This window comes from Halichoerus grypus, chromosome 15 (assembly GCF_964656455.1).
Source record: "Halichoerus grypus chromosome 15, mHalGry1.hap1.1, whole genome shotgun sequence".
NCBI lineage: Eukaryota > Metazoa > Chordata > Mammalia > Carnivora > Phocidae > Halichoerus > Halichoerus grypus.
Genome location: NC_135726.1, coordinates 52080235 through 52092706, shown reverse-complemented (window position 1 = coordinate 52092706; position 12472 = coordinate 52080235). Strand labels below are relative to the sequence as shown.

The following is a 12472-nucleotide window of genomic DNA, read 5'->3' as shown; positions in this document are numbered from 1 at the left end:
CCAGAAGCACCCAGCTAAGCTGCTCCCAGATTCCCGACCCTCAGAAACTGGGAGATAGTAACTGTTTCTTGTTTTAAGCTGCTAGGTTTGGGGGTAATTTCCAACCTAGCAATAGGGTCTGATACAAACTCTATAGGGTGCCCCATCTTAGTTCTGGGGAATACGCTCTGTTAATTTTGTACCTTGGGAGCAGAGTTAAGTTGATTGTCCTCCCAGGGGGATAGATGACCTGTCATCCTCATTCTGTTGGCTTGTTTTACTATTTTCCCTTCATCTCTAATCATGCCCAAAGAATCCACACCTGTGCTTCATGAGAACATCGGCAACTGGACTCCAAATTGGAGTCAGTGGTGGCTGAAAAAGCCACAAAGCCAATCCACGACTATGATGTTGACCAGACAGATCAGAGACATGGGTTTCCCTGCAAGATCTTTCTTGCAGTCCAATACGGCGGGGAGCCAGACCCCAAAAGAGGGGGCTGAGGAGAACATGAGGATGTGCCCCTGCCCCCCACCACACGTCCTGGGGCCAGAGCTGGAGAAGGAGAGAGAAGGAGGAGGGAATTTTAAACAGGATTGAATGGACTTTTCTCTCACCAAATGTGATTGGGCTGGGCCCAAGGTGTCATTGCAGGATGGGAAAGGAAGATTCTAGGTGGTCCATATAGGCACAGACTGAAGTAAAACTAAAACGTTGCATGTCTCGGGGATGCCTGGGTGGCTCAGTTGGTTAAATGTCTGCCTTCAGCTCAGGTCATGATCCCGAGGTCCTGGGATTGAGCCCTGTATGGGGATCCTTGCTCAGCGGGGAGCCTGCTTCTTCCTCTGCCTCTTCCGCTCCCCCTGCTTGTGCACACACGCTCTCTCTCTCTCTGACAAATAAAATCTTAAAAATAAAATAAAATAAAATGTTGCATGTCTCTCCACTCTGCACCCACCCAATCTCAGACCTCTCAATTAATAGGTTACGTCAGCGTGGATAGCCTGGACTAGGGAAACCCCTTTCCTACTGGCTTCCTCCACCAGTTATTGTAGGGAAGGGGACTAATGCTTTCTACTAACTCTCCTTCTTCTGGAGAAGACAGCTGGAGGCAGATGTGACATAAAAATGTTTAGAACTGGGATGGATGGCCAGGACCCCGGCATCAGAGGACAGCTGGCTGAAATCTCCACTAGGGCACAGACCAATGATTGGGGATCCAAGTGGATCCTCAGCCTTGATTGTGGGGCTTCTTAGGCTCCAAATTACAAACACATTCCTGCTCTGGGCCTGAGAAACCTGGTGGGGACAAGGCTTGTCCTGGGGGAGGCGATGCTGGGGCAGGGAGCAGGGTGGGGGGGACAGGCACTGATGAAGGGAGGAAAAGGGGGTGCATATCATTGACAGGACAGTCCCAGGTGTTCCGGCTGGACTTCGGTTATGGGAGGTGGGGCATCCCCTGCCCCATGGTCCAGAGCACAGAGACCCAGGCCAGAATGTTCAACTCACTTTACTGAAGGGTCCCAGGCAACCAGTGCCCAAGGAAAGGAGCCTACACCTGCTCTGGGGCTCTCCCCACCCCAGGAGGCCGCAGAGGCCACTCAGCCCAGGGCCATCACCCCCCCACAGGGAGGAGGGGGCTTCCTCCCCAGCCCCAGCCCCAGGCCTACCCTACCCTGCTCCGTGGTGATCTGAGGAACTGTCCCATGCAGGTCCCTGTAGTTCTGAGGGAGGCAGCTTCTAGAACAGCTGAAGCACATCCTGAGTCTGCTTCTGCACCTGGGTGTCCCCAGGCGGGGCTCACACAGTCCAGTCGGGCTGTGAGGGCGCCCCCGGGCCCCTGCGCCTTCCTGGAGACATGGAGGGAGGGCCCTCCTGGCACGATGGGCCTGGCACCCCCTGGGGACAGGGACTCTGGCTCAGGCACACACAGCCCCAGGGCAAGAGGACTTGGCATCCGGGGCAGAGCGCTACGGAGGGGACACAGTGAGGTGGGCAGGAAGGGCTGGTGTCCGCTTCACCACGCGGACACTGACAGCCCGCGGAAGCAGCCACACTTGGGACAGCAGGTGCTGACCCCCACAGCGCTGAGCCACGCTCCTGGGGGAACCCGGGGCTGGGCTGCAGCTCCCTCCTGGGGACACTGCCTTCCTCTCAACGCCATTCCCTGGGCAGCTCCTACGCTGGCTGGACCAGCCCCTGCCCCTCAGGTGCCCCCTCAGGGTCCCGTCCGAGGTCTAATTCACTCAGAGGGTGAACCCGGGACCCCGCATCCTCTTATGCCAGGGGCTGCAAGGCCAGTGCTGAGGGGCCGCTCAGCCCACGGGACGGGGGGACAGCTGTTGGGACAACGAGGGGGGCGGGGCGTGGGGAGGGGACCACGGGCCTGTGGGAGGTGCGCTGCCCTGCACTGCCAGTGAGGGAAGCCAGAAATCTGGAGTTTATGGGATTGAAAATGGTGGCAAATAATTCAGATTTTTGGCAATCACTGGGCAGCCTGAGTGACAGATTCAGCCTGTGGACAGTAGCAGGTGGCCGGCCTTGGCCTTGAGGGGCTGGCTCACTTGTCTCAGCTGCACCCCAGGGGGGCAGGCCTGGTGCCCTTTCCCTTCCTCCTCCTCCTCCTCCCCTGCCCCCACCCTTCCCACCTCTCCTCCCTCCTCTCTCAGAGGACCTCTCCCCTCCCCTAGGAGCTGCCCCCTCTGCCCTTCGGCTGCCCCTCTTTCTGATATCATGTCCTCCCCCAAGCAGGGAGGATCAGCCTTCAGGCCTCAGCTACACGCAGACACCCACGGCCCAGCTGGGTGGCCCAGGCTCCATCCCAGACCCCAGGCCCCATGAGACCGGGGCGGGGGGCCAGGGACGCAGGCCAGAAGCAGGTGTCTGGAACGACGGGGGCCTCGCAGAGAGCCCGAAAGAACTCTGGCCCGGCGGGCCTCCCCACTGCCCCACGGCCGCCGCCACGCTCACCCCGGTGCTAACCCGGCGCCGCCCAAAGCCCAGCGCCCTGGGTGGGCCCCGAGACACCGTCCCATCACCTGGGGCTGCTGCCTCCGGGGAGCCCGCACCCCTCTCCTTCTTCCCTGGGGATCGCTCCCGCCACCTGCCAAGGACGGACTGCGAGGGGCCGGGCAGGCGGGCGGCGGGAGGCCCGCGGCTCAGCAGAGCGGGGCTGGGCGCGGAGAAGCGGGGAGGCCGCCTCGGCCGCAGGGGGGCGGGGGCAGCGCCCCGGGTGCGGCCGCGCGGCTCCGGGGTCCCCTAGCGGCACTTGGGGGGCTGCCTCCCGCCGCGACGAGCCTTCCTCCCGCCCGCCGACTCGGAGCCAGGGGGCGGCGGAGCCCTGGCCTCGCCGGCCTGGACGTGGCCCCCCGCGCCCGCGCGCCCCTTCTTTTTCCCGTGCGCCGCGGCCCGCTCCTCAGCCGGCGTCTCGGGACTGACCGCCCGCCCGCCGCCGCCGCCTCCCCCTCGGCGTCTGCGGGAGCCCGACGGGGTGGGGGCCGCGCCCGCCTCGCCCGCCTCGCCCAGCGCCCCGGAGGCCGTGCGCGCCCGCTTGGCCCGCGCCTTGCCGGACGCCCGGGGCTCGGCCTGCGACTCCTCGCTCTCCGCCGCCTCCGGGCCCCCGGCCGCCGCCGCGCCCTCCCGGGCGGCCAACAGCGCCAGCAGCTCGCCCAGCTGGCCCCCGGCGCGCCCCCGCCTCCCGCCTTCCCGGGCGCGCTCCCCGGCCTCCGGCAGCAGCCCCGCCGAGTCCCGCGCGGCCAGCAGCGCCACGAGCTCCAGGAGGCCGCCCTCGCCGTCGCCCCAGCCCGCCGGGGGGCCACGCCGCGTCCTCTTGCCGGGGGCCGGGGGCTCGGGCGCGGCCAGGGCGCAGATGCGCTCCCGCGGGCTCCCGCCGTCCGCGGCCTTGCGCAGCACCAGGGCGTCCAGCTGGCGGCCCGCCTCCTCCACCTTCACGCGGGCTCCCCCGGTGTCCTGGGACAGGACGCCCAGGACCTCGCGGAGGGCATCCGTCCCGTCTCTCCCGGCGCTCCAGCCCAGGGACTCGATCACCGAAGCGATCTTCAGCAGCTCGTCGCGGGCCCAGGCGTCCGACGGGTCCGTATAGGCCACAATGGCCACAAACTCGGGGTTGTCCAGCGCCTCGTCTCCCGGCTCCCCGTTCGGCTGCGACTCGCTCTCGGGAGCGTCGCCGCCGGCCGGCTCCTCGTCGCCCGCGTCTCGCACGGCCAGCAGGGCCACTAAGTCGGGGACGCGGCGGCTCCGGCCTTCGCCGCCGCCGTCGAGGCTGACGGCCTCGGGCCCCGGCGCCCCTTTCTCCGTCGGCTCCCGCTTGGCTCTGTCGGTCACCGTCACCAGGGCCAAGAACTCGCGGGGCCCCTGGCCTGCGTCCGCGCCGCTCCGCAGGGCCCACTCCTTCTTGCTGAGCTCCTGGGCGGCCTGGTGCAGCGTGGCGGACAGCGCGCTCTGCGCCTCGTCGGCGCTCAGGTCGTCGGGGTCCAGCTCCTCGAGCACGATGCCCAGGCTGCCCTCGGAAGAGGCGCCCGACTCCCGCCGGGCACACGTGGGCCGCCGCCCCCCTCGCTCGGTCTTCTGGCCCTTCGGGGCCCACCTCTTGCCTCTGGCTCTGTTTCTGCGAGCCCGGTGGCTCCGCCTGGGAGGTGGGCCAGCCCTCCTGGCGGCTGGCTCTGAGCCCTGGGCCCCGGGCTCCCACGCCCTAGAGAGGAGCGTGTCCCCGGCGGCCCCGGGCCCTGCGGCCTGCGAGGGCCTCTCGTCCAGCACCAGGCGTCTCATCTGCCTCAGGACTCCTGGGTCCTCCGCGGGGTCCTGACACACAACCCTCCAGACCCCGTCCTTGCCGGGGATCTCCCTGGGGACGGACGCGTGATTTATGTCCTGCACAAACTCCACCAGGGCGGCCTTGGCCTTGTGGTCCCTCGCGGCCCTGGCGTTCCACAGCCTGAACGTGCCCAGGGGCAGGAAGGCCGGCTGCAAGACGGCTTCGATGGCCGCCCGCTCCAGGCCCTCCGGGATGCCGGTGACCAGCAGGGCCCGGTGCACGTCCACATCCAGCCCCCGGCACCAGTCCCGCAAAAGGCTCACGGCCATGGTGCCTCTGGCCTGACGCACAGCCTGTGCGGATGCCCCCTCTCCCGGGCTGTTGGCGAATCCGCAGGGGGCTTTCCTGTCTGCTTGCTGCTTTAGCCGGGCTTGCTGCGGGCCTGGCTGAGAGGCCAGCCAGGATGAAGCTCTCTGGGAGCAACAGGTCCCCCTTCTCCCCGACCACTGCCCCCAGCTGCTCGGATCTCCTGGTCGAGGATCACTTGTCTCCCGCTCCAGGTCTCCTGCTCCAGCCAAGTGTGAACTGCTCCCCCTTCCTCTTCCTCCTGACCGGTTCTCTCTCTCTCCCAACCCTAGTGTAGGCAGCAGGTTTGGGCTCCTGGGCGCTGGCAGCCCTCTTTCCCCCATTGGCTATTGCGATTTCCATGGCAACCATTTTGAGGCTGTTACCAGGGGCTGAGCATTTGTTTGAAGGAGCTCACTGGGACCTTTCATGATTCAGGGTGGCAGGTCTCACCCAGAGAACTCAGTCTCACTAACCTGGGACCCATCTCAGGGAACCAGGCTTTAATGGGGGGTTACTCTGGTCCAGCAGAGAGAACTGCAGGCAGAGGGAGAGGGAGAAACAGACTCCCTGCTGAGCAGGGAGCCTGTTGCGGGGCTCCGTGCGGGGCTCGATCCCAGGACCCTGGGATCAGGACCTGAGCCACCCAGGTGCCCCCAAATCAGTGATTTCTTTCTTCTCAGCCTACCTGGTGGCTGAGCTGTCTGCCCAAGCATGGTTCTGTCCTGCAAACACTGACTAACAACTTGCCTATGGATGGGGGTGCTGGGGAGGGAGGGGCAGTGAGACTGCCTTTACTGGCCCCCTGTTGGTATGAGACCTGGGGTCCCCGGAGCAAGGCGAGAAGCCCCAAGAACCTATGGCAAGGGATGCCTGGATGGCTCAGTCGGTTGAGCGTCAGACTCTTGATTTCGGCTCAGGTCATGATCTCAGGGTTGTGAGATGGGGCCCCATGTAGTCAGGCTCCATGCTCAGTGGGGAGTCTGCTTCTCTCCCTCTCCCTCTGCACCCCCCAAATAAATAAATAAATCTTAAAAAAAAAAAAAACGAAAGAAAAGAAAGCAAGAAAGCAAGCAAGCAAGAAAGGAACTTACGGCAAGTGGTGGTGCTGGGTCTGAGAAATCAGGAAGACCCTTTCCTTGTCCCTGTTAGTCCTGGCCCAGTCTTGGAGCTGGAAGTCACAGTGGCTGGAGTGACTGGAGAGGGAGTGAGTGCTCTGATTGGCCAGGCTTGGGTGTGTGAGGACCCCCACCTGGTCAGAGGTAGGGGAGGGGGCTCCCCAAAGAGAAATGGAGGTGAGTAGTGAGATTCACTGTACCTGGATTGGGGTGAGCCCGAAAGGAAGGATGGGACCTCTCCTTGCCTGGGGCGTGTTTTGGGGGAGAATCTCTAGATCCCTGGTTGGGGGAAGAGCATTCACCCATTTAGGTACTCACTGAAGTCACTCCCGCCTGGGGAAATCATTCATTCAGTGTCTCTCTACTCTGTAGTATCTGTTCTGGGATCCACCTGTGCAGGTCGCTGGGGATGGTGTTGACTGAGCTAGGCCCTAACTCCTGAAGCTCAGAGCCCTGATTGCATAGGGACATGATACTCTCAGGGAAAGGCCTGGATTTTCAGGGGAGAGGAGTGTGGCTGAGTGGGGGCAATGTCAGGGCCAGGCCCATGGGGACTTGTGGATGTGACCAAGGAGCAGAAGGCTTTGTTGGGTCCCGAGAGCTGGGAGCTTCTCTACAGTTTAGGTGCTGTGGGACACTGGGAGAGTTAAACAACATCTCTGAGCCTCACTTTCCTCCTTTATAAGCTACTTTAGTTGCTTTAGCCCCTAAGGCAGTAGGGCTTTAAGTAACGGTAATTGGCAATAATCCTCCTCCTCTAATTGTTTTTGTCTGCAGGAGAGGCTGGGGCGCTGCCTGAGGGATTTGTTGGATTAGGGCGCCCTCTGGTGGGCACAGGGAGACAGTTCAGGGAAGAAAGATGGAGCCAAGAGTTTTAGAGATCCTTCCTCCTCCTCTTCTTCTCTTCCTCCCTCCCTTCCATTCTCCTGGCTTTCTTTCCTATCTTCCTTCCACACACACTCCCACAGGACCTGCTCCCGCCTAGCTGGAGGCCCAGAAATGACTGAGACAGCCCAGGCCCTGTCCTCCTGGGGTTCACAGTCCAGTGCGGGGGGGGGGGCGGTAGGGAGTGGGGGAACCCAGGAATCCCTCCGGAGCAGAGCTCAACGTGGGAGCCACGTGCCCCAGGCTGGAAAGATGCCCGGGGAGGAGGCTGGCGCCACAGTGTGCTCATGGGCCACGGTGAGGGGTTTGTGCTTTCTCCCGAGGGCAGGGGAGCCATAGAAAGGTTCAGAGAAGGGGAGAGGCAGGGTCAAGTTCATGATGTCTTGTGGAGGATGAATGGCGGATGGATGAATCTCTGAAGGCGGGAGTGGGGCTGGACCCAGGGAGGAGGCTGGGGATGGGGTGGAGCACCTGTGGGCTGGAGCGGGAGAGAGGCACCAGGGCCCCACCCCATCCTAGTTTGAGGGAGGAGCCCCCTTATCCCCAGTCTGGTAGTCAGGCTGATGGGGCTCCCCAACACACACCTCCAGACCTGGCCCAGGTCTCCAATGCCCAAGCAGAGCTCCAGCTGGCAGTGGCGCCCCTTTGGGCCAAGGGTCCGTGCTCCCTGCTTCCCCGGGGCGAGTTCCTGTCAGCTCTGGTGGGTCTGAGGGAGAGTCTGGTAGGCCACTTGGGGTGGGCTCTGTCCCTGCATGGGCAGAAAGACCTTCCAGCTCCCACAGGGGGGTGAGAGGTAGCGGACCCCGGGTCTCTGGATGCATGTCCAGGGGTCTCCGCATAAGGTCAGTGCTTTTGTTTACATGCCCGTAGATGTGGGTGTGGGTGCTTCTCCATGGGGCTCCGGGGTCCGGAGCGGATCTGTGTTGTTAGTGCTGTGTGTGAGGGTGGCTGTGGCTCTCGGTGGGTACGGGGGGGGCAGGTCTCTCGGTGTTGGTGAGTGGGTCTCTGTGTATGTCTCCAGGTGTGCGCAAGTGTGTGTGTGCATGTGTGTGTGTGTGCGTGTGGGTGTGGGTCTGTGTGTGTGGGGGGGGGGGAATAGAGTGCCTCAGTCCAAGCGTGTGTCAATGTCAGTCTCTGTGCCTGTGAGCAGGTGCGTGTGATGTGTGTGTGAGATGTGCAGGTAGTTTTGCAAGTGTGTTGGTCTGTGTGTGTGTGTGTGTGTGAATTAGTGGTGTTAGTGTGATTGTGACGTGGGCTGGCAGGAGCCTAATGCTTCACCTTGAACTGAACAAACCTCCAAACCTCCAGCCCCTTCCATTCCCAGGCGAGATAGATCCAATGCTCCAACCTGAGACCGCAGTGCCCAGCCTGGGACTCCCTCCCTCAACGCTCTGCTCCCTCTTGGGGAAGTACCAGGTCCTACAGGGGTGGGAAGGGAAGAGTGGGGACTCCAGGCACAGTAGACAAAGCTCCCCCCGGCCCCCGTGAGCAGGGAGGGGGTGTCAGCTTCCTTGAGCTGTGGCCCCTGGGTTCCCCACCCCTTCCGTCTTCCTGAGGACGCTAAGAAAACACGATCCTCATTTGCAGGTACATAACTGGAGGCACTAAGAGGTCAGGAACCAGCCCAAGATAACCAGGGGCAGTGAAAGGTTAGGGAAGGAGGGGGTGGGAGGGAGCCTAGGCAGCCCCAATCCAAATACCACTCTATCTACTGCAGCTGTGCCCATCTGTTGTCAACCCCTTCTCCCATTGTCACCCCCACCAGGGGACCAGGAATGTCCCCACCGGTCCCCCTCCTGGGACAGCCAGGCAGACCCTCTCCCCTTTACACCTGCATTCTGTTGTTTGTTCTCTTTGGTGATGTCTAGGGGATTAAAAAACAACAACAACAACAACTAACAAAGAGATGTGCAAACTCACTTGTAGTCAGAGAACCATGAGTCACCACTTTGCACTCATGAAAAGAACGAATCTTTGAAGGCTGGATCATGTCCAGTCTGGGGAGAGGGGTTGGGGGCACAGGAATCCTCAAGCGCTAACGGTGGGCACGTGGACGGGGAGTGTCATTGCACAAGGTGACTTGCAGGGCTTGGGAGAGTTAGCAAGACCCAGACCCTACCTCCTGGCAGTCCTGCTTGTGGCACGCATGCCAGGGACTGTCTCATTCAGCACGGAAGGATGGTGTGAGGACATTGATCATCGCGTCTTTTGCAGCGTGTGGGGGAAGAGATGAAGACAGGTGTGTAGTTACTTTTTTTTTTTTTTTTAAGATTTATCTATTTATTTGAGAGAGAGCGAGCAAGTGAGTGCCCACGAGCTGGGGGAGAAGCAGAGGGAGAGGGAGACAAGCAGACTCCTCACTGAGCAGGGAGCCGAACAGGGGGCTGGATCCCAGGACCCTGACATCAAGACCTGAGCTGAAATCAAGAGTCAGATGCTTAACTGACCGAACCACCCAGGGGCCCCTCTGCCGGTTACTTTCTGCTGTGCACTAAACCATCCCCAACTTAGTGGGATAAAACAACATCTGTTTATGTGCACGGGTTCAATTATAAAAGGTCACAGTGGGAACATCTTCTCTCAGCTCTCCAATGTCTGGGGCCTTAGCCGAGGTGACTCCAACATCAGAGGTCTGGAATCACCTGGAAGCTAGATCTCTCATGTGTCCAGTGCCTTGGTTTGGGGTGACTTGAAGACTAGGGGCCTAGCAGGAGATATCGACTTTTGTGCCCTCATATGGTCTGTCCATGTGAATTTGGCTTTCTCATAGCAGGGCAGCTGAGTTTCAAGCAAAAGCCTTTTATAACTGGCCTGGGAAGACCCAGAGCACTACTCCTGCCACACTTTATCAGTGGGGGCAGTCACGAGCTTCCCCAAGTTCAGATTCAAGGAAAGAGGATGTGGGCCCCACCTCTAGAGGGGGCACAGAACTTGCAGCCATATTTTATTTTATTTTATTTAAGATTTTATGTATTTATTTGGGATAGAGAGAGAGAGGGAGAGCATGAGTATTGGGGAGAGGCAGAGGGAGAGAGAGAAGCAGACTCCCCGCTTAGGAGGGAGCCTGACACAGGGCTCCATCCCAGGACCCCAAAATCATGACCTGAGCTGAAGGCAGACACTTAACTGACTGAGCCACCCAGGCGCCCCTGCAGCCTTGTTTTAAAACTGTAATCGGGGTCTCTCCTTAGAGGAGTGGACAATAAAAAGGTAAAATGTGCGCAAAGCTCATCTTGCAACCCCACTCAGCAGGTGAGATTACAGACGAAGTCTGTAACTGGGATCACTCTGAGACACATTACCACTAAGTGTTAAACAAGTGAGTAACCAAAGGAGGGAACTACTCTAAAACAAGTTATCCAGGGGCGCCTGGGTGGCTCAGGCAATTAAGCACCTGCCTTTGGCTCAGGTCATGATCCCAGAGTCCTGGGATCCAGTCCCGCATCGGGCTCCCTGCTCAGTGGGGAGCCTGCGTCTTTGTCTCCTTCTGCCTGCCACTCCCCCTGCTTGTGCTCCCCCACTCACTCTCTGTGTCAAATAAATAAATAAAATCTTTAAAATGTATAAATAAAACAAGTTATCCAGATATAGCTCTGATGCCCCCAAATAGCAATGAGCGGTTTGCAAGAACACATGAGAATAAAAGGACATGGGAAAAATATAAAGTGAAAAGGGTTGCCCAGGCTAGGGGAAGCATAGGCGAAAGGGCTGAGGATCCAAAGACATTTTAAGGACCTGGAGGCAGGAGGAGTCCACAGCTCCTTGGGTATAAACGTCCTGAAAGGCAAGCCAGCCCCCATGATCCAGGCACCAGGGAGTTAAATGTGTTTTTTTGTGGAGGATGCTTTGATATGGTTTCCTTGACAACCAGGCTGGAGAGAGGGGAACAGAAAGACAGAGGAGTGGGGACAAACCCGGCAATGAACTTCACTCTGTGATTCAATTATAACTCACTGGAGAAAAACAGCCCCCCAGATAATCTTTTTCTTATCTGGGGGGCGTCCAGGGACATTGTGTTGTGTCTCTAACATAGCGGTTCTCGAACTCTTTGGTCTCAGGACCCCTTAAATTACTGAAAATGATCAAGGACCGCCCAAAGAGCTTTTGTTTATGTGGGTTCTATCTGTTGCTATTTCCCGTATGAGGAATTTCCACTGAGAAATTAAAATAATACTTATTTACGAACTCGTTTTAGAGTAGCAGTAGCATATTTGTTACAGGTCCATATAAAGAACATATTTTATTGAAATAGCTATATTTTTCCCCAGACAAATTAATTGCTACGTTCTTGCAAATCTCCTTCATGTCTGACTCAACAGAAGATGCTAGATCCTTGCACCTGCTTCTGCGTTCAGTCAGGTGCAATATCGTACCCCATGTAGCCTCTGGACAATTCCACTGAATACTCGTGAGAGAATGAGAGTGAAAAAGGCAAATAATGTGTTAGTACTCTTATGAAAACAGGGTTGATCTCGTGGACCCCCCTGAAATGCCTCTGGGAACCCCTAGGGGTTCCTGGACCACACTTTGAGAACCCCTGCCCCAATGGTGCTATTACCACTTAAAAAGCAGACTCAAGTTTGTTTCCCCCCCCCCAAACATGGGGAGGTTGGAGAAGAATTGTGAATAATATTTGATATGCCCTTCTCTTCCAGCTGTTTCTATGGGAACTGTGAAGGTGGCAGCCAGGGCTAGGCAGGACATTTGGGCTTCCCAGTGACCTGCCTGGCTGGTGCCTGTTGGATCTTCTGCCTGCGGGGCTCAGCATTCAAGGCCTACTCTGGTTCTGTGCCCTGGAGCTTCTGCAATGCTGTAGGGACCTTCAGCTCCTTGGATGCCACAGTCTTCTTCCGGAAGTTTCTGAGCCTCTCTAATTCTCTACTTGGCTTCTAGGACCATATCCCCACCCACTTAGTCCCATTCCCAACCCATCAGGAGAGAAATGAACAGGGATCACCTCTGAGGGACAGAGCAGTCAGAAAGCGGAATGAAGAGGACAGATTGTCAGACCTGCCATTCATAACTAAATGTGGATTTAGAGCTAAGAGGAGGGCAAGCCAGATGGAATTATGCAGGAAGTATGGCAGGAGGGGGGGCCCTAGAACGAAAGTGGACATAGTCATTGGTGATTAAAACCATGTTTAAAAAGACACATTGCAGGGGCGCCTGGGTGGCTCAGTCGGTTGGGTGTCTGCCTTCGGCTCGGGTCATGATCGCAGGGTCCTTCCTTGCTCAGGGGGCAGCCCGCTTCTCCCCCTGCTTGTGCTCTGTCTCTCTCTCTGTCAAATAAATAAAATCTTTTTTAAAAAGTAAAAAAAAAAAAAAGAAAAATAGAATGTTTAATATCTCATTAATAATTGTTTCATATTGA

The 12472-nt window shown here is 58.5% G+C and overlaps 1 protein-coding gene across 1 annotated transcript; it reads right to left on the bottom strand.

Moving 5' to 3' along the window:
• Positions 1-3210: 3210 nt before the first annotated feature.
• LOC118534479 (paraneoplastic antigen-like protein 8B) lies at positions 3211-5842 on the bottom strand. Its single transcript, XM_036090370.2, has one exon. The coding sequence runs from the start codon at positions 5440-5442 to the stop codon at positions 3238-3240; it is 2205 nt and encodes a 734-aa protein (XP_035946263.2). The 5' UTR covers positions 5443-5842; the 3' UTR covers positions 3211-3237.
• Between the last annotated feature and the right edge of the window lie 6630 nt (positions 5843-12472).